The following is a 20,769-nucleotide window of genomic DNA, read 5'->3' on the forward strand; positions in this document are numbered from 1 at the left end:
TGATCACTCTTGTAACACTCATTGTTTCATGTTCTGTATGTATATAAATCTCCCCACTGTATTTTCCACTGAATGCATCCAATGAAGTGAGCTGTAGCTCACGAAAGCTTATGTTCAAATAAATTTGTTAGTCTCTAAGGTGCCACTAGTACTCCTTTTCTTTTTGTGAATACAGACTAACATGGCTGCTACTCTGAAACCTGTCAGACAGATAAGTATCCTTTCAACAGTAGTATATTTTAAAATGACTTTTTGCAGATTACAAAGCCCCACCGTATCTTTTAAACCATTTCCTACCATGCCTTTTGTTCCCCATCCCATTGTAGGACTTTCAGCTCTCTTTCAGTCTGAGGACTACAGTCAAATATAAAATTAATTCTCCACCAATACAGATATATATAGTAGTAGTGTAGAGTGAGGATGTACATAAGCCTCCAGATGATCAGAAAACTATCAAGTGTGCAGCTGTGCGTGGAATGGTGTGTGTGCAAATTAGCATAACTGCAAGCACAATCAACCTATTGGTCACCTGAAAGTGAAATTACTGCTTTTGAACATACAGGGCCTGATCCACCACTGCATGACTCTGATTTTATGCGGACATAGCTTAATTGATTTCAGTAGAATTGCACCGGCATGGAGTGGAAACAATATGATTGTGAATCAAGTCTGTAATCATGCATGTGTAAATGAGGTCCATAGTTACACACAAATTTTTCTGAAAATCTGAGATGCAGGATTACAACTGGGATTTTCAAGGAGCTTTAGGGAGTTACACCACCAATATTACCTGGAGTTTTCAGAACCCAAAACAGTGGTAACTTACCATTTTTTTTCAGGCTGTGTTAGGAATAAATTAATAGGAACACAGAGCTTCTGTCTGATAAATGATTGATATAAGGAAGCATGCTCTTATTTAAAACTACTATTTATTAGATATTAAGCATACACACACACACTTGGTTTAGGAAATTCCAGATATAGTTACCAACAATCTGAGATGGTTTTGAGTGATAAACAGCCAGGTTTCCGGGGCCCTTTCCCCATACAGCTGATGGGGAGTTTAGCTGTCAGCTCCTTGCCCGAAGAAAAGCTCCCTCAGACTGCTCTGAGGTATTTACTTTTGCCTAATTTCTATGGCGAACTTTAACAAAGCACATAACCTATAGTGACTCCTAGTCGGTTAGCATAACAACCTCTACTGGGTTACCAATTTTTAAAATTTTAATAAATTTATTTTAAATATTTAAAATATTTTTACCTAACAACAACATGTCAGGGGCACCTAAACCCAGGTTGCTATTGACATACTTTTAATAATTTTTGTCCTATTTTATTATTCTGATTAACAAACTACAAGCATGCAGCTGTCTGACCTTGTGTCACAAAGGCCTAAGATTATTCCTAGCAATGTGATGTTTGGTTTTCAGTTGGCACTGGCAGAACATACAAAATGGCTGACTGTGGTACTGTCAAGTTCTGGGGCACACACAGGAATGTCAATTCCAGGGTAACAGCAACTCCTATTAGCCTATCTTATGTCGTAACAGCTAAACCTAATTCCAAACTAAGCATTCTACACGTGTCTTTGTTCACCACACTCCGCCTTAATAGCATGCTTACCTATTGTTTGTTTTTAGGAGTATTATAACACAACTCTCAGTAAATTGAAAAAAACTCTGCACTGGAGTTGGGATTCAGAATTACCTTTGGAATGCATGTCCCACTCTGTAAGAATCAGGAGCATGGTGAATGATGAAAGATTCTCTAAACTCTGGAGTCGCTGGAGTCAGTGGGAGACTGTGCTGGGTAAGCAAAGCAAGACTTTGGAATATTTCCTTGCTGATTTAATGCTGTGGTTTAATTTGCTAGTGTAAAGCCAGTAAAATACTGGAGTTCATGTCAGCAGTGGCTATGCAACATCAATGGACCATTTTAGAATATACTGCTAATACAGCAGAACCCTGTTTATCTGATTTAATTGGGATAGGCCTGGCTAGATCAGACAAGCAAAAATCCGGATAAACCAGAGAATGGGAAAATGTGATACTGCAGCGCCATCTAGTGGCCACAGGAGAGATCACCCGCTTCTGGCCTTGGAGTCCTGCTTGTTCAGTAAATGCAGGGAGCCAGTTAAGGGAGGGTCAGATAAATGGGGTTCTACTGTACTTGTGTGCATGGTTTCATAGAACCATAGAAATGTGGGACTGGAAGGGCCCTTATGAGGTCATCTAGTCGTCCTCCGCCTTCCCTCCTGCCCCACCCCTCAGCACTGTGCTGGGGCAGGATTAAGTATACTTAGCACATCCCTGTAAAGCATTTGTCTAACCTGGCCTTAAAATCTCCATTGGCAAGGATTCCACAGCCTCCCTAGGTAACATGTTCCAGTGCTTAGCTATCCTTATAGTTTTGGTCTCTCAATCAACATCAAGAAGACAGAAGTGCTGTACCAGCCTGTACCAAGAAAGCCTTATGTAGAGCCTATTATCACAGTGCATGGCCAAACCCTCCAGTCACTGGACAAGTTCACCTACCTCAGCAGTACACTGTCACATGCAGTTCATATTGATAGTGAAACCAACACCAGAATTGCCAAAGCTAGTGTGGCCTATGTGCAATTGTGTGGGAGTGCACAGGGATTAGTCAACAAACAAAACTGAGCTATCATGTATAATGAGCTACAAAGCTATCATGTTTCTAACTTTGATGTATGCATGAAAAACCTAGATGGTGTATAGATGCCATGTTATGAAGCTGAATCACTTTCACATGGGCTGTCTGAGGAGACTGATGAGGATAAGATGGCACGACAAGGTTCCAGAGAGGGAGATTCTCATATGGGCAGGTATTCCAAGCACCCATACTCTGTTGATAAAGTCACAGTTGAGATGGTAGGCCATGTCACCAGAATGTCAGATGGGTGACTACCAAAGATCTTTTATGGTGAACTAAAGCAGAGAAAGTGCTGTCAGGGACGCCAGAAGAAATGTTTCAAAGACTCCCTGAAGTTGTCCTTGAGGCATTTCAACAGAGTTTTGGGAAGATCTTGCTCATGATCATTCTACCTGGAGAAGTCTCATCCATACTGGAGCACCAGTCTGAGCAGAGGAGAACTACTGAGGCAGAACAGAAGTGCCAGCAGCATAAATCTCACAACAGCAGCATGTCCACTGTTAATCAAGTAACCCATAGTGGCATCTCTTGTTCAGTGTGCTACAGACAGTTCAAAGCTCATAGAATCATAGAATAACAGAATTGGAAGGGACCTCTGGAGGCCATCTAGTCCAACCCCCTGCCCAGAGCAGGACCAGTCCCAACTAAATCATTGGCCTGATCAGACCGTCATGTGTTCACAGAAACCAAGTCAATCAGTGATGTCATGGTCATCTTCAAACTCGAAGGACGAACAACATCATCATCCTTATAGTTAGAAAGTTTTTCGTAATATCTAGCCTAAATCTTCCTTATTGCAAACTAGAATGTTTACTTCTTGTCCTTTCTTCAATGGATATGGAGAACAATTGATCACTGTCCTCTTTATGACAGATTTGAAACCAGATATCAGGTCTCCCCTCAGCCTTCTCTTGACTCGAATAAACATGTTCAGTTTTCAATTTTTCCTCATACATTTTCCAGCCCTTTTTCCATTTTTTGTTGGACACTCTTCAGTTTGTCCGCATCTTTCTGAAAATGTAGTGCCCAGAACTGGACACAGTACTGACCAGTGCTGGGACAGTTACCTCCTGTGCCTTACATTTGATGCTCTGTGACATTGACACCTTGTATTCAATTTGTGATCCACTATCACCCCCAGATCCTTTTCTTCCTAAGTGAAATATTTCACACTTGTCTTTATGGAATTTCATCCTGTTGATTTCAGACCAATTCTTCAGTTTATCAAGATCATTTTGAATTCTAATCCTGTCTTCCGAAGTGTTCGCAACCCCTTCCAGCTTGGTGCATCTGCACATTTTGTAAATATACTCTCTACTTCATTATCTAAATCATTAATGAAAATACTAAATGGCACTGGCCCCAGAACAGACCTCTGCAGGACCCCTCTTGATACATCCTCCCAGCTTAACAGCAAACCATTTCAAACTACTCTTTGAGTATAATTTTTCAGCCAGTTGTGCATCCACTTTATAGTAATTTAATCTAGACCACCGTCCCTAGTTTGCTTATGACAATGTCATGTAGGACTGTGCCAAAAACCTTCCTTATATATTGTATCTATTGCTTCCCCGCTATTGAATAGGCCCTAAACCTGTCAAAGAAGGAAATTAGATTGGTTTGGAATTATTTGTTTTTGACAAATTCACATTAGCTATTACTTATCACCCTAGTTTCCTCTAGGTTTGAACAATTGTGTCATTTAGTGCATTTGTTAAAATGTTTTTAATGTCCTAGAAAAATGATAGAACTTCCAAGTATTGTTTAATCTCATTAGGAAAACTGTAGTCCGCAAATTAAAACAACAGATAGGAGTATTACTGTATAAAAGCAGAGAAGAAAGATAGCTGCTGGGTAGAGCCAGGAACTCTTGCTTCTTTTCCTAGCTCTGTCACTGATTTGCTATGTGACCTTGGAAAATTGCTTCACCTTCCCGTGTTTCCCTTTACCCAACTGTAGGATAGATAGAACAAGGCTTACTTTCCTTATAGGAGATAATGAGGATTGATTACATTTTGTATAGCACTTTGAGATCCTCAGATGAAAACTACAGTACAACTGCAAAGTATAAAGTCTGAGACAGCCTGCTCACTAACACCAATCATTGCATAAAAGTAGTAAAACTGTGAAAAGTAGTATAGATCTCATTAACTTTATTTAGAAAACAAACTTGTGTGCATGGAATTTCCTCTAAAGGGCTCAGTCTTGCAGCCTGTGTCCACTGGGACTAGTCACATGCATAAGGTCAGTAGGATTCTGATCACAATAAATGGAGTTAAATTTAAAATGGACTTTTATATGTTTTGAGTGTGTGTTTTTTATTATCAAAGAACAAAAGACTATAGGAGACGAGAGTGTTTTGTTTTCAGCATCTGGTTGAATGGCAGATTTCTTACCTGCATTCTTAATTTCAAGGTTTCTACTGAAGGAAATGAGAAATGTAAGTATTGAATTAGTTAATTAGCACGCTATATGATGTTTTTATTTTATAGGAAACTTTTAATGTTGTTAATCCAGATTATATTAAATCATGTATTTAAAATATGTTCAATTTTAGTTTCAGTAAAGTTATGTAAATTAAATGTTATACCTGGCTAGAAGGCAATTGAGTTGTACAACTCCAGGATCTCTTAGGCTATGTCTACACTGCATGCCTTACAGCGGCACTGCTGTGCAGCTACAGCTGAGCCGTTGTACGCGGTAGCTGCTCTTTGTTGCCAGGAGAGAGCTCAAAATAAAATAAAATAAAAAATAAATACCAAATATAAAAATAAAATAAAATAAATAAAACCACCCCCCAACGAGGGGAACAGTAGCTTTGTTGGTGGGAGAGCGTCTTCCACTGATGAAGTGCTGTCCATACCGGCGCTTTTCATGGTTAAAACTTTTGTCACTCAGAGGAATAATTTTTTCACACCCTTGAGCAAGAAAAGTTTTAAGGATGAAAATGCAGTGTGGAGACAGCCTGAGGGCATGTCTTCACTAGCAACATTAAAGCACTGTTGCAGCAGCGCTTTAACATGGCTGTATAGTTGTGGCACCGTAAAAAAACCAGCTCCACGAGGGGAGTAGCTACCAGCGCTGGTGCACTGTCTACACTCGCACTTTACAGCGCTGAAACTTGCAGTGCTCAGGGGGGTGTTTTTTCACACCCCTGAGCAAGAAAGTTGCAGCCCTGTAAAGTCCCAGTGTAGACAAGGCCTTAGTCTTTGAGGATAAATTTAGTCCTACTTCATTGTATATCCGTGATGTCCTTGGCAATGCTGCTGTAGTAAACAAGGAAGGTGTAATATCCTTACCACTGAAGTCTGACTTGTTCCTTTGATTAGGGCTCTTCTAGGAAGAAAGTGTCTCTTCGGAAGCTGTTGCATAATAATTCTTGGACTCTGCAGAATCACTTCAACAATTTCACAAAATTTGTAACAGCATCGTGTGTTCTGTGAATGTGGGGCATAAATTAACCACCTGTGATTCTTGCTTCACTGTCATCAGGCTGTAGTATTCATATAAACTAATACTGAGAATCAAGAGTTATTAATGTTTCTCTGAAGTTTATATTTTATGCTTCTTTTTTCCTAATGCAAGATTGTTGATTTGGCTCTGCATTCATGTACTAGTTTAATATGAATACACAGAAATCTTTCTGTAGCTAAGGTTATAACAAGGTTTCTATTATAAGTCTTCTGGGACTTAGATCCACAATGGTTTAGGCTCCCTTGGTGAACTCCTGGCCACATGGCAGTCAATGGTAGAACTCCCATTTGCTTCACTAGGGCCAGGATTTCACCCCTTAACTCTGTATTTCAATATTTCTACATTTTTTCAAAAATGTAATCTTAATTTAGAATTTCTAGACATTTTTATCATTTAATTAGTGTGGGTGTGGGATGGGGAAGGGATGAGGTTGGGGGTTAGGATTTCAACTACAGCTCTCTAGTAAGTTTTTTTTCTTTTTTCTTTTTTCATGTTTTGATACAGACTTATAACCTTAACTAGTTTCTCACAGGTTTGTGTCTGGCAATCGTAATTAATATTAAGGACAAGAGACACTAGCAGTAAACCAACTACTTACGTCACTTCTGAATGAACTTCTGTGAAATGTAATCGTAGAACCCAGGAAAAATTGGCTGAATACAAGGCAGTGATTAGCTCTTTCAGATTGACTGGAACAGCATAGTTTCTGGTGAACTTAGATGATTTTTAAAAATGTGTTTTGAAAGGATCACTAAACTTTTCTTCCTTAATGACCAGGAAATGGTGTGTTTGATCCCTGTCCAATGTTAATTCATAAATGGATCCCTTATGGCTTCAGTCTAACAAGAATAAAAAGATTTCATCCATTAAAAGGTGAGTTTGAAAAGCTTTTTATCTGCCAAGTTTAGTTATCCACACTGGTTCAGGTTTGCACAGGTCGTGCTTGGATTTAGATACTAGAAATGTTACCAAATGTAGCAGGGGAAGCACAGAGCCCTTAACTTGGGTCTTGGCAGATAACAAGCTTTTCAAACTCACCTTTTAATGGATGAAATCTTTTTATGCTTGTTAGACTGAAGCCATAAGGGATCCCTTTATGAATTAACATTGGATAGGGATCAAACACACCATTTCCTGGTCATTAAGGAAGAAATGAACACACATATCATCCCAGCTTGCCTTTGCAAAATCGTATGTACAAATCCTGTGTTAGAGGCCAGATGTAAAGCTCACTAAAGTTAATGGGGCAAAGAGTCCTGTGGCACCTTATAGACTAACAGACGTATTGGAGCATAAGCTTTCGTGAATGAATACCCACTTCGTTGGATGCATGCCAAGTTAATGGGAGTCTTTCCATTGACTTCATTGGGATCTGGATCAGGTCCTAGGGGGTGAAATTCACCACTGTACAAAGGCTCATGCACCACTTAAGTTTTATATCTTACGGGTTTAAGTAGGACTGAAGTGGGAGAACATCACAGGAGGGTGTACAAATGGATGTTTGCATGTTGATAGTTGAGGTACAATTACCAGATGTGTGCAAATGCCCAGTTATGCATTCAAAGTCACAATCACCTATCTTGAACACCCTTTGGAAAACTTGTCCCTAGTGCTTTCTCAGCTATCTAGTCATGGGGTAGACTGTTCACAAGAGACTCCACAGCATAAAGAAAGAATATTCAAGTTAAAAGATTTATTCTTTTGTATCTTGCAGGCCTAGATACTTCAGATGACAACACACCATACATCTTCCCAGAAGATAAAGTTGTAGAGGAAGGTTCAAATGTCACTTTTTGCTGCATTGGAGGCAAAGATAGCAGAATTGAGTATCTTTTGTTTAATTACACTGATTATTATTACCCAGATTCAAACACCAGCCAGCAAAACATGGTGATTACTATGAAGAAGGTGTTGCATGCAGAAGTGCCTGGCATTCCTGTCTTTTGTAAAATCTCTGGTAAAGAAAACAAAAAATACAGTGCAACGCTTCTCTTTGTGGGCAGTAAGTACACACTTTGCTTTGGGTCTCTTTTTCTGTTGCTGATGCGTGTGGGAGGGATTGCGCTCTACAAAAATCACTTGTAAAGTTCAAGGGGTCGGTTCTGAGCAGCTATAAATTGGCATTGCTCTGGTAGCCTCAGTGGAGCTATGCCTATTTACACCAGCTGAGGAACTGGCTCCAACAGCATGTCCTTACATTACACATTCCAGAGAAGAAAGAGAAAACTTTGTTTTCAAGTTTAAAGAGTGCAAGTAGATTTTGACTAAAAGAGGTTCATGGATGAATCCCAAAACCTATTAATGCTTTAGCAAACAGATAAACCAGGGAGCTTAAATTAATAACTTTGGTAGATACTAAAAATCATGGACTGAATAAAGACACTGGATTTATGGCTTATTACAGCAATTTACAACCCATTAACAACCCCTCCTTTTCCCCCTGCAGCTGCCTTCCTTCCCCAACTGGAGGGGTGTTAACAGGCCACTTCACCTTGAACAGTCCCTTGAAATGTTAACTACTTACGCTAAACAATCTGTTCTACTTTGTATTTCCCTATGACATTCTGAATACATTTCCCAGGCTATGTCTCCACAACAAATTACTTCGGTAAAAGTTACATCTCTCAGGGGTGTAAATAATCCACACCTGAGTGACGAAAGTTATACTGATCTAAACTCCGGTGTGGTCAGCACTTTGTCAGACATAGCTATCGCCTCTCGCTAAAGCAGGAGTTAAGCCGACAGGAGAGAGCTCTCTTGGTGCTGCATCTGCTGTAGTGTAGACATACACAGAGCTCTTCTTCAGGTCTGAGGCTAAGCTCGAAAGCTGGTCTTTCTCACCAACAGAAGTTGGTCCAGTAAAAGATGATACCTCACCTTGTCTCTCTAATATCCTGGGACTGACGCAGCTACAACACTGAATTAACAACCACAGACAAGCTGGGTGAGGATCTTTTATTGAACAAGATTGGAGAGAGAGAGATTTCGAGCTTACACAGCTCTTCTTCTGGTCAAACACAGTCACCTAAGAATTCAGCCTGAATATGCATAATACTAGCATAGCATAAAATGTTTCCCCTCCAAGTATAGACGTAAGTTTTAAGTTGGGTGACACCCTAAACATTGAATAGATCTTTATTTTACATAAATAACATGTTTGGAGTGCAGTGATCTTTCAGAGTACAGTACATTTTAGTCTGCTTTCTTCTCTGAGGCTGTCTTTGTATGAGTGCAATTGAAATAATAATGTCTGTAGTCAGCCAGGCTTTGTACATGTTAATCGTTAGTTTGTCATGTTGATCTTCTCCTTGGTTTTAATTACAAGAACCACCTTATGAGCCTGAAGATATTTCCTGTGACACTCGGGACATTAAGACATTAACTTGTACTTGGAATCCAGGAAAAAATACCTATCTTTATGGGGCTCATTCAACAAAATACCACTTGTTTGAAAGGTAAGTTTTCTCAACTGATTAAATTAGTTCTATGGTCTGCACTATACAGGAGGTCAGACGAGATGATCTAACGGTCCCTTCTGCCCTTGGAATCTATTATTTACAATCTATTAAAGTATTTTTCTCTGTTTGCTATAAGAAGTTGCACCCTTTTCCAGATCATTAAGCAATACATTCAAACAACAAAGGTTTAACAGCCCAGGACTTTGGAGCACCCACCATTAACACTTTCTCATGTTGAAAACTGACCAACTAGCCTCACTCTTCGTTTTGTCTCCTCACCAGTTTCTGATCCATCACACTAATAAATTACCTCTTTAACCAGGACTGACTAATTTTCTTTAATAGTTTCTTGTGAGAGGCTTTGTCAAAGCTTTTTGAGTGTCCAAGTGAGTCCTCGAAATATATTCTCTGTTACTCACTATTTTGTTGTCAAAAGGGCTGGATGGCTCATTCTGTTCCCACCACCTTGTGGTAGTCAGAGACAGCCCAGAAGCCCAGATCTGTTCTCAGAGTGAGCCACACTAATTTTCCCCCTTCTAGCCCTGCCTAAGATTAGGCATTGCTAATTAATTTTTGTTTAGAGACTACACACATTTACTTGCACAAACTCATCCCAGCCCCTTTCCCCCCCACACACCCCATACCCACCCTCCCCATAGGTGTAGTTTGGGCAGCATTTCCCCCCAAACAGAGGCAAGGCATGTGGGGGCACCCAGGGTCATATGCAGCAGATGGTGCTCCCCCATTAAGCCGGTCCTTCTCCCCCCCAGCACTGGCAGCCTAGGTATCACTCCAGATGGGTGAAAGAGACAGTGAACCAGGGGAACTGGCTTCAGTGTGCATGTCGTACCTCCCCCACAAAATAGCAGTCAAACTATGCCTATGCCATGCCCCCCCCCCCCCACACACACACAGTTGTTGGACAGTCTGGAAAGCATCAGTGTTCTATGGCCTGGATCCTACAAACAGCTATAGACATGAGTAACTTTGTGCATGTGAGTTCAATCCATTCAGTATAACAGCTTAACCTCTGCTGAAAAGCCAACAGTACTGAAAATACTTATGGGCTGTACTGAACCGTCTTGCACAAGGCCATTTTGGAATTGAATTGGTCAGAATTTTAGCATTTAACTCCCATGGAAGTTTTCTGTGGTCAACAGCAAGAACATGGGGAATTCATCCAATTCTCCATCCCCACAGATCTCCTGCAGAATACTGAGTGGCATGAACAGTCAGCCCATGAAACAAGATAGAAATATTAGATCACCCAAACAACCTCATTAGATAATCAGCCACAGTTGCTTACCAACTTCTGAAAGCCTTTTGCTTTTCAAATAAACCATTCCTGGGTACCCTCCTTTATACCACAGTTCTTTTAAAATATAATAGAAATTACTATTTCTGTTACATTTGTTGATAGAGAATTATGCACATACAACAACTGTATTTTTATTTAAGTTTTAGTTCTGTTCTAGGTAGGCATCACAGTTTCTGAATCCATTATTGCGCTTCTGCAGCATCTATGATTTTAAACCAAAGAAAAATAAACCAATGACTTTTTCCTCTCTCTTGAAAGGTTTTCCCAAAAAACATTTTGCTACCAAGAAACAGCACACTATCTAGAACCCATCCATTGTTCTTGGGCTATAGACCAGCAGATGATATACAACCTAACACTGACTGCCCAAAACCCTCTTGGAAAGAGAAGTGCTAATTTTGTCCTTGATGTAGCTCACAGAGGTAAGGGTTTTTCTGCTCCTTGTTGATGTTTTGAAGGGTCTTTTGGGTAGGCTGAAGATCACCACCATGAAACATTCTGGGGCCGCCCGTCCTATTTCTCTATGGGGCAGTATTGTCTGAAAACCTCTCAGATTTAAAGATAAATGATTTTTCCTTCCCAGCTTGCCCTGATTCCCATCTTCTCTGTGCCCACACTTGCCTGCTCCCTCTTCAGTTTCAGTTTTGCAGCTGCTGTTACTGATGAACACAATCCGATCTCCAGGTTGAGAGCTAAGTGATCAAAATGATCCCTTTTGTGGCCTCAGAATCTGCCAAATGTCCAAATGTGGGGAGTGATATGCAACAAAGGGCCTAAATGAGAGGCACAAAAAAAGGAGCCACTCAGGAAACGAAGTGCTGTGGGATCATTCCTTTGTTGTACAGAACTTTGACACCACAGTTTCACAATTACACGTTTCTGATGTAAATCTTCAAAAACAAAAGGGAGAGGACACCAAATTTGTGTGGGATGGACATGATTTTGGCACTAGAATGAATGATTCCCTCATAATGATTGGCATTTGAGTGGTAAATGCATTATTACAGCGCCTGAGGGAGTGGGCATATGCCCCCCAGGGGCAGTGGATGACAGGAGTACCAACATGCTAGTGCATGAGACAAGAAGAGCAATTTACCATAAGTGAAGCAGAAAAATTGACTACACAAAATGCTTTCAAATGCATAAAGGAAACACACTGAAAACACAAGAAAATGAGTTTCTTTCTCCAACTGCTTTCAGTTCTAGGAATTGTGGGTGCTTCTTGTAACAATACTAGCTGTCTCTTTCTGATGGCATAAAGCTTGAGTGCTCTTCTAACCAGTCTTTTTAGGCAAGTCTTGCCATTTTTCTATTGCTACAGATATTTGCTGTAGATTTTTTGCGGATTTAAAAAACATTAGCAAATAAAGCAAAACAAAATTTACACCCTATATTGTAGCTCTGCAGTATCAATAATGGAAGCATTCAAGGGTCAGATTTGGACACCATCTAGCCTAATACTGCTTATAGAGCACATATCATCTGAGGATCTCAAAGGACTTTAACAAGGGAAGATGAATAGAAGTAGGCCCTTTTTTTGGATGCAGAAGCTGAGCCACAGAAAGTTTAATTGATCTGCTCACATTCAGTCAATAGAAGAGTGGTGAATAGAACTGCAGGTCTTTGGCTCCAAGTCCAGTGAACTACTTCTGGGATGCAGAGCCCCACTAGAGAAGTAGATAAACAATAAAAGACTCAATTTCTAAAAGCATCACTTATTTTTACTAATACATATGTCTCTCTGCCTGGAATCCCACTGGGAGAGATGTAATGAGGAAATCCTAGACTAAGCCTCGTATTCACTTTCATTGCTCAATGAGAACATTTTGAAAGTTCTTGAATTCAAGTTTTTCAGAATCTAACTTATCTTTCCCTTTGGCAGTTCATCCATATCCCCCCTCTGACCTTTCTGTGGAACATATGAAAGCCACAGAAGTCAGTTTATACTGGCGTATGCAGCCCAAGTACAAAGCAATTAAGCTGCTATGTCAGATTGAAAATCGCCACCCAAGTGGGCAAGTGGAACTGGTAAGAAACTTAAGTTTCAGTCTAAACAAGCAACTGGGGTTTTGGGGTATGGAGTATAGTATATTTGTATCATGGTTTTTAATGCCATCGGTAGTGGGTGGGTGAATCACTGGCCCTTATTAGGTGGAATGCCAAACGTGCACAATATGTGTGATGGAATCACATTCTAGGAGAAATGTTCAGGTCTTTGAGGTTGTCAGTGTTGTTGGAGACCAGGTGAGAGACAAAGCTATTGTGAGAGGCAAGGTGGGTGAGGTCCATATATTTTATTAGATCAACTTCTGTTGGTAGAAGGGACAAATTTTCAGGCTTCGCAGAGCTCTTCCTCATGTCTAGAGAAGATGGCGCAAGTGCTAGAGGAGCCAACTAGGGGGGGCGCTTTTCTTGACCCGCTGCTCACAAATCGGGTAGAATTAGTGGGGGAAGCAAAAGTGGATGGGAATCTGGGAGGCAGTGACCATGAGTTGGTTGAGTTCAGGATCCTGACGCAGGGAAGAAAGGTAAGCAGCAGGATACGGACCCTGGACTTCAGGAAAGCAGACTTCGACTCCCTCAGGGAACGGATGGCCAGGATCCCCTGGGGGACTAACTTGAAGGGGAAAGGAGTCCAGGAGAGCTGGCTGTATTTCAAGGAATCCCTGTTGAGGTTACAGGGACAAACCATCCCGATGAGTTGAAAGAATAGTAAATATGGCAGGCGACCAGCTTGGCTTAATGGTGAAATCCTAACGGATCTTAAACATAAAAAAGAAGCTTACAAGAAGTGGAAGGTTGGACATATGACCAGGGAAGAGTATAAAAATATTGCTCGGGCATGTAGGAATGTTATCAGGAGGGCCAAATCGCACCTGGAGCTGCAGCTAGCCAGAGATGTCAAGAGTAACAAGAAGGGTTTCTTCAGGTATGTTGGCAACAAGAAGAAAGCCAAGGAATGTGTGGGCCCCTTACTGAATGAGGGAGGCAACCTAGTGACAGAGGATGTGGAAAAAGCTAATGTACTCAATGCTTTTTTTGCCTCTGTTTTCACTAACAAGGTCAGCTCCCAGACTGCTGCGCTGGGCATCACAAAATGTGGAAGAGATGGCCAGCCCTCTGTGGAGATAGAGGCGGTTAGGGACTATTTAGAAAAGCTGGACGTGCACAAGTCCATGGGGCCGGACGAGTTGCATCCGAGAGTGCTGAAGGAATTGGCGGCTGTGATTGCAGAGCCACTGGCCATTATCTTTGAAAACTCGTGGCGAACCGGGGAAGTCCCGGATGACTGGAAAAAGGCTAATGTAGTGCCCATCTTTAAAAAAGGGAAGAAGGAAGATCCTGGGAACTACAGGCCAGTCAGCCTCACCTCAGTCCCTGGAAAAATCATGGAGCAGGTCCTCAAAGAATCAATCCTGAAGCACTTGCATGAGAGGAAAGTGATCAGGAACAGCCAGCATGGATTCACCAAGGGAAGGTCATGCCTGACTAATCTAATCGCCTTTTATGATGAGATTACTGGTTCTGTGGATGAAGGGAAAGCAGTGGATGTATTGTTTCTTGACTTTAGCAAAGCTTTTGACACGGTCTCCCATAGTATTCTTGTCAGCAAGTTAAGGAAGTATGGGCTGGATGAATGCACTATAAGGTGGGTAGAAAGCTGGCTAGATTGTCGGGCTCAACGGGTAGTGATCAATGGCTCCATGTCTAGTTGGCAGCCGGTATCAAGTGGAGTGCCCCAAGGGTTGGTCCTGGGGCCGGTTTTATTCAATATCTTCATAAATGATCTGGAGGATGGTGTGGATTGCACTCTCAGCAAATTTGCGGATGATACTAAACTGGGAGGAGTGGTAGATACGCTGGAGGGGAGGGATAGGATACAGAAGGACCTAGACCAATTGGAAGATTGGGCCAAAAGGAATCTGATGAGGTTCAATAAGGATAAGTGCAGGGTCCTGCACTTAGGACGGAAGAACCCAATGCACAGCTACAGACTAGGGACCGAATGGCTAGGCAGCAGTTCTGCGGAAAAGGACCTAGGGGTGACAGTGGACGAGAAGCTGGATATGAGTCAGCAGTGTGCCCTTGTTGCCAAGAAGGCCAATGGCATTTTGGGATGTATAAGTAGGGGCATAGCGAGCAGATCGAGGGACGTGATCGTTCCCCTCTATTCGACATTGGTGAGGCCTCATCTGGAGTACTGTGTCCAGTTTTGGGCCCCACACTTCAAGAAGGATGTGGATAAATTGGAGAGAGTCCAGCGAAGGGCAACAAAAATGATTAGGGGACTGGAACACATGACTTATGAGGAGAGGCTGAGGGAGCTGGGATTGTTTAGTTTGCAGAAGAGAAGAATGAGGGGGGATTTGATAGCTGCTTTCAACTACCTGAAAGGGGGTTCCAAAGAGGATGGCTCTAGACTGTTCTCAATGGTAGCAGATGACAGAACGAGGAGTAATGGTCTCAAGTTGCAGTGGGGGAGGTTTAGATTGGATATTAGGAAAAACTTTTTCACTAAGAGGGTGGTGAAACACTGGAATGAGTTACCTAGGGAGGTGGTAGAATCTCGTTCCTTAGAGGTTTTTAAGGTCAGGCTTGACAAAGCCCTGGCTGGGATGATTTAACTGGGAATTGGTCCTGCTTTGAGCAGGGGGTTGGACTAGATGACCTTCTGGGGTCCCTTCCAACCCTGATATTCTATGATTCTATGAAGATAATCAGAGTATCACACCACCAATAGATGTTATCTCCCCTGCCTTGTTTGTCTCATATCCTGCCACCAGCATGGCTACACCACCACTGCAAAGGCCACTGAGAACATACAAATTATTGAGTCTCTGTAGGAGCAGCAAAAGAGATCTGATGAGAGATGAAATTCAAGAGCTAGGTTGGGACAGAGCCAATGGAGAGACTTTAGTAGTGAGTGATGTGGTCTGAGCAAGTGAGGAAGAGAATCGTAGCAGTTGCATAATTAATAGATATTTAAAGTCAAAATGGACCACTGTTGTCATCTAGTCTGACCTTGTGCATAACACAGGCCATAGAATTTCACCCAATGATTTCTGCATCTAGCCCAACATGGTTAAACAAGAACAAAACTTGTAGAAAGACATCAGCAGGCAAGCTGTCCCAGTTGTTAATAACCTTCATTTAAAAATGGGCATTTGTTTCCAATTTGAACTTTCACTTTCCAGTCACTGGAAATCTTGGGAGAAGCAATAATCGAGGCTTCAGGTGAGGAAGGTGCATGTGTCTCGGTGGTGGGAAGGGAATCGGGCCATGGACAAGTGTTTTTAAAATGTTGTGGAGGAAATAGCAACAAGATTTAGTGACAACCTGGTTGGATGAGGAGCAGGAAAGGAAGGAATCACAGATGCCCTCTAGCTTGTGAGCCTGAGACACAGGAAAAAATGGCTGTGTGAATAGCAATGGTGAAAGGAGAGAATGCAGAAAGCTTAGGAAGGAAAATAAATTGCTCAGGCTTGGCCATGTGAAAGCTTGAGGAGCTGAAAACCATCAGGCTATGTCAGAGTCAACTCCATTAGAGTACTGCTGATGACTGTGATGTCACTGTGACCAAAGAACTGTTGCAGTTGGCATTTAGACTTCCAGATGTATTATGCAGACTAGTCTGCATATACATTACTGCCCTCTGTTGGATAGAATGCTAGACTTGCTGCAGTGTGTAAGAGCTTGCTACCATGTACTGGCAGGAGGCCTTATAAGCTCTAATATTACTGGAGCTAATGGAGATTTCAGCGTCAGTTCCAGTGGTAGAGGCTGATGTGGAGGGGGCAGAATGTCCTGAATTACAGCTTGGTGTCTGTGCAGCTACAGCATGTAGTATAGCTGATGTCCGTAAAGACCTGTGTGAACATATAACTTCCTGGAGGGGGAGGAAGGTTGCAGCAGAGTCCATAACCTTGTTCCACATACTTTAGTGAGTGTTCAGCTTGCCTGTTCTTCACAAGTTCATCTAGGTTTCCCTGTGGTCCAGTCCACACAGGGGCAGCTCATCTCCAGAGTATTACAGGACAAGTAAAGCTTGAAAGCTTGTCTCTCTCACCGAAGAGAAGTTGGTCCAATAAAAAAATATTACCTCACCCACCTTGCTTCTCTAACTAAAGCACAAGCAGGAGTGCTCCACTTTTGTAGGAAGTGTACATGGACAGGCCTCCCTGGAGACCTCCCAGTGGATGTTCTGCCTCAAGAGTGCCAGCTGCGGGAGATCATCACAGATGATAGTTTAGAGGAGGGGACTATACAAAACATGGGGTCCCTACGACATAGCCACTTTATCTTGGGCAGAGTTCATCCTAATCCTTTTGAGGATGGTAGCAAGTTGTGGGGACACCCAAAGGGAGGGTCCAATGTGGAACATGTGTATGCTAATATCCCAATGGTATGTACGTATCCAGAACAGCATCCTATTTACCTGATCCTAGTAAGGAGGTCCATGTTTTAAATATTTTAAATTTAAGTTTTAGATATTTTAAATATATGATAAAAGAAAGGGGCATATGGACAACAACAGAAGCACCACAGGCAGAAGTGGGAGAAATAGGCTCACTAATTACACCTTTTTCAACCTACATAGATAAAAAATTAAGTAGCAATTTTGGCAGACCAACATGAAGGGATCCTGTCAACAGCATTGGCCAAAGGGGTTAATAGAGCTCTCTGTGCGCCTCCCATATGTCCATGTATTTGGACCTACTCTGACTTTTCCAGCATGTTTCCACATAATTTTCTGCATTGGGTCAAACCTGACAAGGCAGATGTAATAAACGTGCTGTTGGTTGAAGCAGGGGACAGAATGACTTCCCGAATCTTAGCCAAAAACCTCTTTCTCATGAAAGATGTCTGAACCCTAACCACGTCACATTTCTCCTTTGCTTTTGCAGCACAATAGTTCACCTGTTCAGTCAAATTCATATCCACACCTCACCCTAGGTGGCTTGCAGCCTTTCACCTATTACAACTTTAGAATGCGCTGTGGTGCAGCTAGCCACTTCTGGAAATGGAGTGAATGGAGCAAAACCCTCAGAGTCAGAACAAATGAAGCAGGTGAGTTCAATCCATTGGGAAATGGGGTGGGGGGAGGGAGGGGTTTGCAGCTGAAACTTGCTCTTCAAGTTGCTGTTCGCCATCTGCCAGACTGATGTCTGGAAATACCAGAAAGCTCGTTGTTTTTGGTGTATGGGGCTGCAAGCCTAAGAGCTGAAGGTATTGGGTCAAAACCATTTTAAAATATGCGCATATGTCAAGGTTCCTCCCCCACTCTGAACTCTAGGGTACAGATGTGGGGACCTGCATGAAAAACCTCCTAAGCTTATCTTTACCAGCTTAGGTCAAAACTTCCCCAAGGTACAAAATATTCCACCCTTTGTCCTTGGATTGGCCGCTACCACCACCAAACTAATACTGGTTACTGGGGAAGAACTGTTTGGACGCGTCTTTCCCCCCAAAATACTTCCCAAAACCTTGCACCCCACTTCCTGGACAAGGTTTGGTAAAAAGCCTCACCAATTTGCCTAGGTGACTACAGACCCAGACCCTTGGAACAATGAACAATCCTCCCAACACTTGTACCCCCCCTTTCCTGGGAAATGTTGGATAAAAAGCCTTACCAATTTGCATAGGTGACCACAGACCCAAACCCTTGGATCTGAGAACAATGAAAAAGCATTCAGTTTTCTTACAAGAAGACTTTTAATAAAAAAATAGAAGTAAATAGAAATAAAGAAATCCCCCCTGTAAAATCAGGATGGTAGATACCTTACAGGGTAATTAGATTCAAAAACATAGAGAACCCCTCTAGGCAAAACCTTAAGTTACAAAAAAGATACACAGACAGAAATAGTTATTCTATTCAGCACAGTTCTTTTCTCAGCCATTTAAAGAAATCATAATCTAACACGTACCTAGCTAGATTACTTACTAAAAGTTCTAAGACTCCAATCCTGGTCTATCCCCGACAAAGACAGAATATAGACAGACCCACAGACCCTTTGTTTCAGTCCCTCCTCCCAGCTTTTGAAAGTATCTTGTCTCCTCATTGGTCATTTTGGTCAGGTGCCAGCGAGGTTACTTTTAGCTTCTTAACCCTTTACAGATGAGAGGAGCTTTCCCCTGGCCAGGAGGGATTTCAAAGGGGTTTACCCTTCCCTTTATATTTATGACAGCATACATGTGCACAGAACAGACTGATCGGTGAAACTCGAGCTTTGGGTGAAACCAGATAAGGTTTCAGAACTCCAGGTGCATTATCTGAACCTTGTGCCAAACTCAATCCCATCACTTTTTTCCCTGATCAGTGAGACGTGCTGGCCAGCTCCTCTTCTTCCCTCTGCAACTCCCAGCATATCTTCTATGGTACCTCTGCCTTGGCTCCCTCCTCCCTGTAACCCCCTCTTCTTATGCCTCCCCTGACTGTTGGCATACCACATCTTTAAAAGGTTCTGTTTGTCTGGAATCTGTCAACCTCCTAAGTCTCCACCGCTTTAAATCTGAAGTTGTGGTACTTGATAGAGCCCAGAATGCACCAGATGAATCAGAATTGGTGAGATATGAAGTGGGTGCAGCTGGACCACTGAATGGGCATAGTAGTTGCTGTGCGTTTTGTGTGTGGAGGCATCATTCAGTGGTGGGAACATCCATGTGTGTTGGGGAGGGAGGGGAAGTGGGGCTCGGCACGGAATGAGCCAGGAGTAGTTTTTGTAGTTTCAAGGGAGCTCCAGTTTTTGGTATGGAGGCACAGGGTCGGTGAGTTTTGAGGTCTAGCTGAGTTGCAGGTGGGATGGTCTCCTTAACAAATATTAGCAAAGGTTTGGACAGTTCACCCTTCCCAATATACAACAGCTTTGTTTTATGTGATTGATCACAGCTCCCTCAGGGAAACTTGATGTCTGGAGAGAAGTTACCCCAGTTTTGGGAGGACGGAATGTGACCTTATTCTGGAAGGTGAGTCTGGGCACAGAAATGGTTAAGAAAGTTTACAGAAATGACCGGCACAGTATCTGGGGTATTTTTCCTGGCAGGGTGCAAGATTTCTCTCTCATTTTAGTTTTCCATTATGATGTGTGGCTCTTGTGACAATGGAAACCATAATCACCACTCTGCTTACACTGGTACTGAGAGAGTCTGGATTTTTGTTCAAGCCATGGATTTGGACCATATGTTGCTTTTTTTCTCCCCAAGAAAATGTAGTTTGGGTGCCAAAATGTTTTTTAAAAAGTGAATGAAAGCCTACTTTTTTAAAATTGTCCATTCAGTGAGCACAAATAGGAAACAACATACACAAAACCTTCAGGTTGCCTTATTTCAAAACTCCCAGTCACTTAAAAAAATATTTCTATATACTTACGGGTTAAGCAGAAATAATTCTGTCATTTGTTTAATGTCATCCATCAAGTGAAAACCAATTTTCTTTTTTCTGTAAAACAGAATATCACAAGTACAGTATCCTTCGTACCCTTAAAAGCTTCTACTATAAGAATCATGCCAAATACAATTTGTAGTAGTGTAAATTTAGCTGCAGATTAAATAGGTCTTGAAATATTTTCCATTTTTTTCCCCAGCCATTACCAGACTTTAGAGCTAATGGTGGAGATATTTCATTTGAGATAACCTGGGAAAAGTTAAAGAAAGCCTCTGAACTTGAACACATCTCCATTTCTGCATTACAAAACAGTACAACAATTTCCATCGATAACCATTCCTACAAAATCAGCGTGGCAGCAAGGAACAATATTAATTCTTCACTTCCTTCAGTGATGATCATCTCCCGAGCGACAGATAATGGTTTGTGTATCTTCAATCCAATTAAAATAACTTTTGTGGGTG

At 41.8% G+C, this 20,769-nt stretch overlaps 1 protein-coding gene across 5 annotated transcripts in view; it reads left to right on the plus strand.

The window, feature by feature from the left end:
* Positions 1–20,769, plus strand: part of OSMR (oncostatin M receptor) — a 66,117-nt gene that overhangs the window by 35,917 nt on the left and 9,431 nt on the right. For all 5 annotated transcript variants that reach the window (XM_073343814.2, XM_073343816.2, XM_073343812.1 and 2 more), the window contains exons 4-11: positions 1,641–1,809; positions 7,862–8,149; positions 9,473–9,602; positions 11,182–11,345; positions 12,806–12,951; positions 17,829–17,991; positions 19,811–19,887; positions 20,505–20,727. In XM_073343814.2, coding sequence (XP_073199915.1) covers positions 1,641–1,809; positions 7,862–8,149; positions 9,473–9,602; positions 11,182–11,345; positions 12,806–12,951; positions 17,829–17,991; positions 19,811–19,887; positions 20,505–20,727 — 1,360 coding nt within the window. The remainder of the gene's footprint in view (positions 1–1,640; positions 1,810–7,861; positions 8,150–9,472; positions 9,603–11,181; positions 11,346–12,805; positions 12,952–17,828; positions 17,992–19,810; positions 19,888–20,504; positions 20,728–20,769) is intronic.

This window comes from Lepidochelys kempii, chromosome 5 (assembly GCF_965140285.1).
Source record: "Lepidochelys kempii isolate rLepKem1 chromosome 5, rLepKem1.hap1, whole genome shotgun sequence".
Lineage (NCBI taxonomy): Eukaryota > Metazoa > Chordata > Testudines > Cheloniidae > Lepidochelys > Lepidochelys kempii.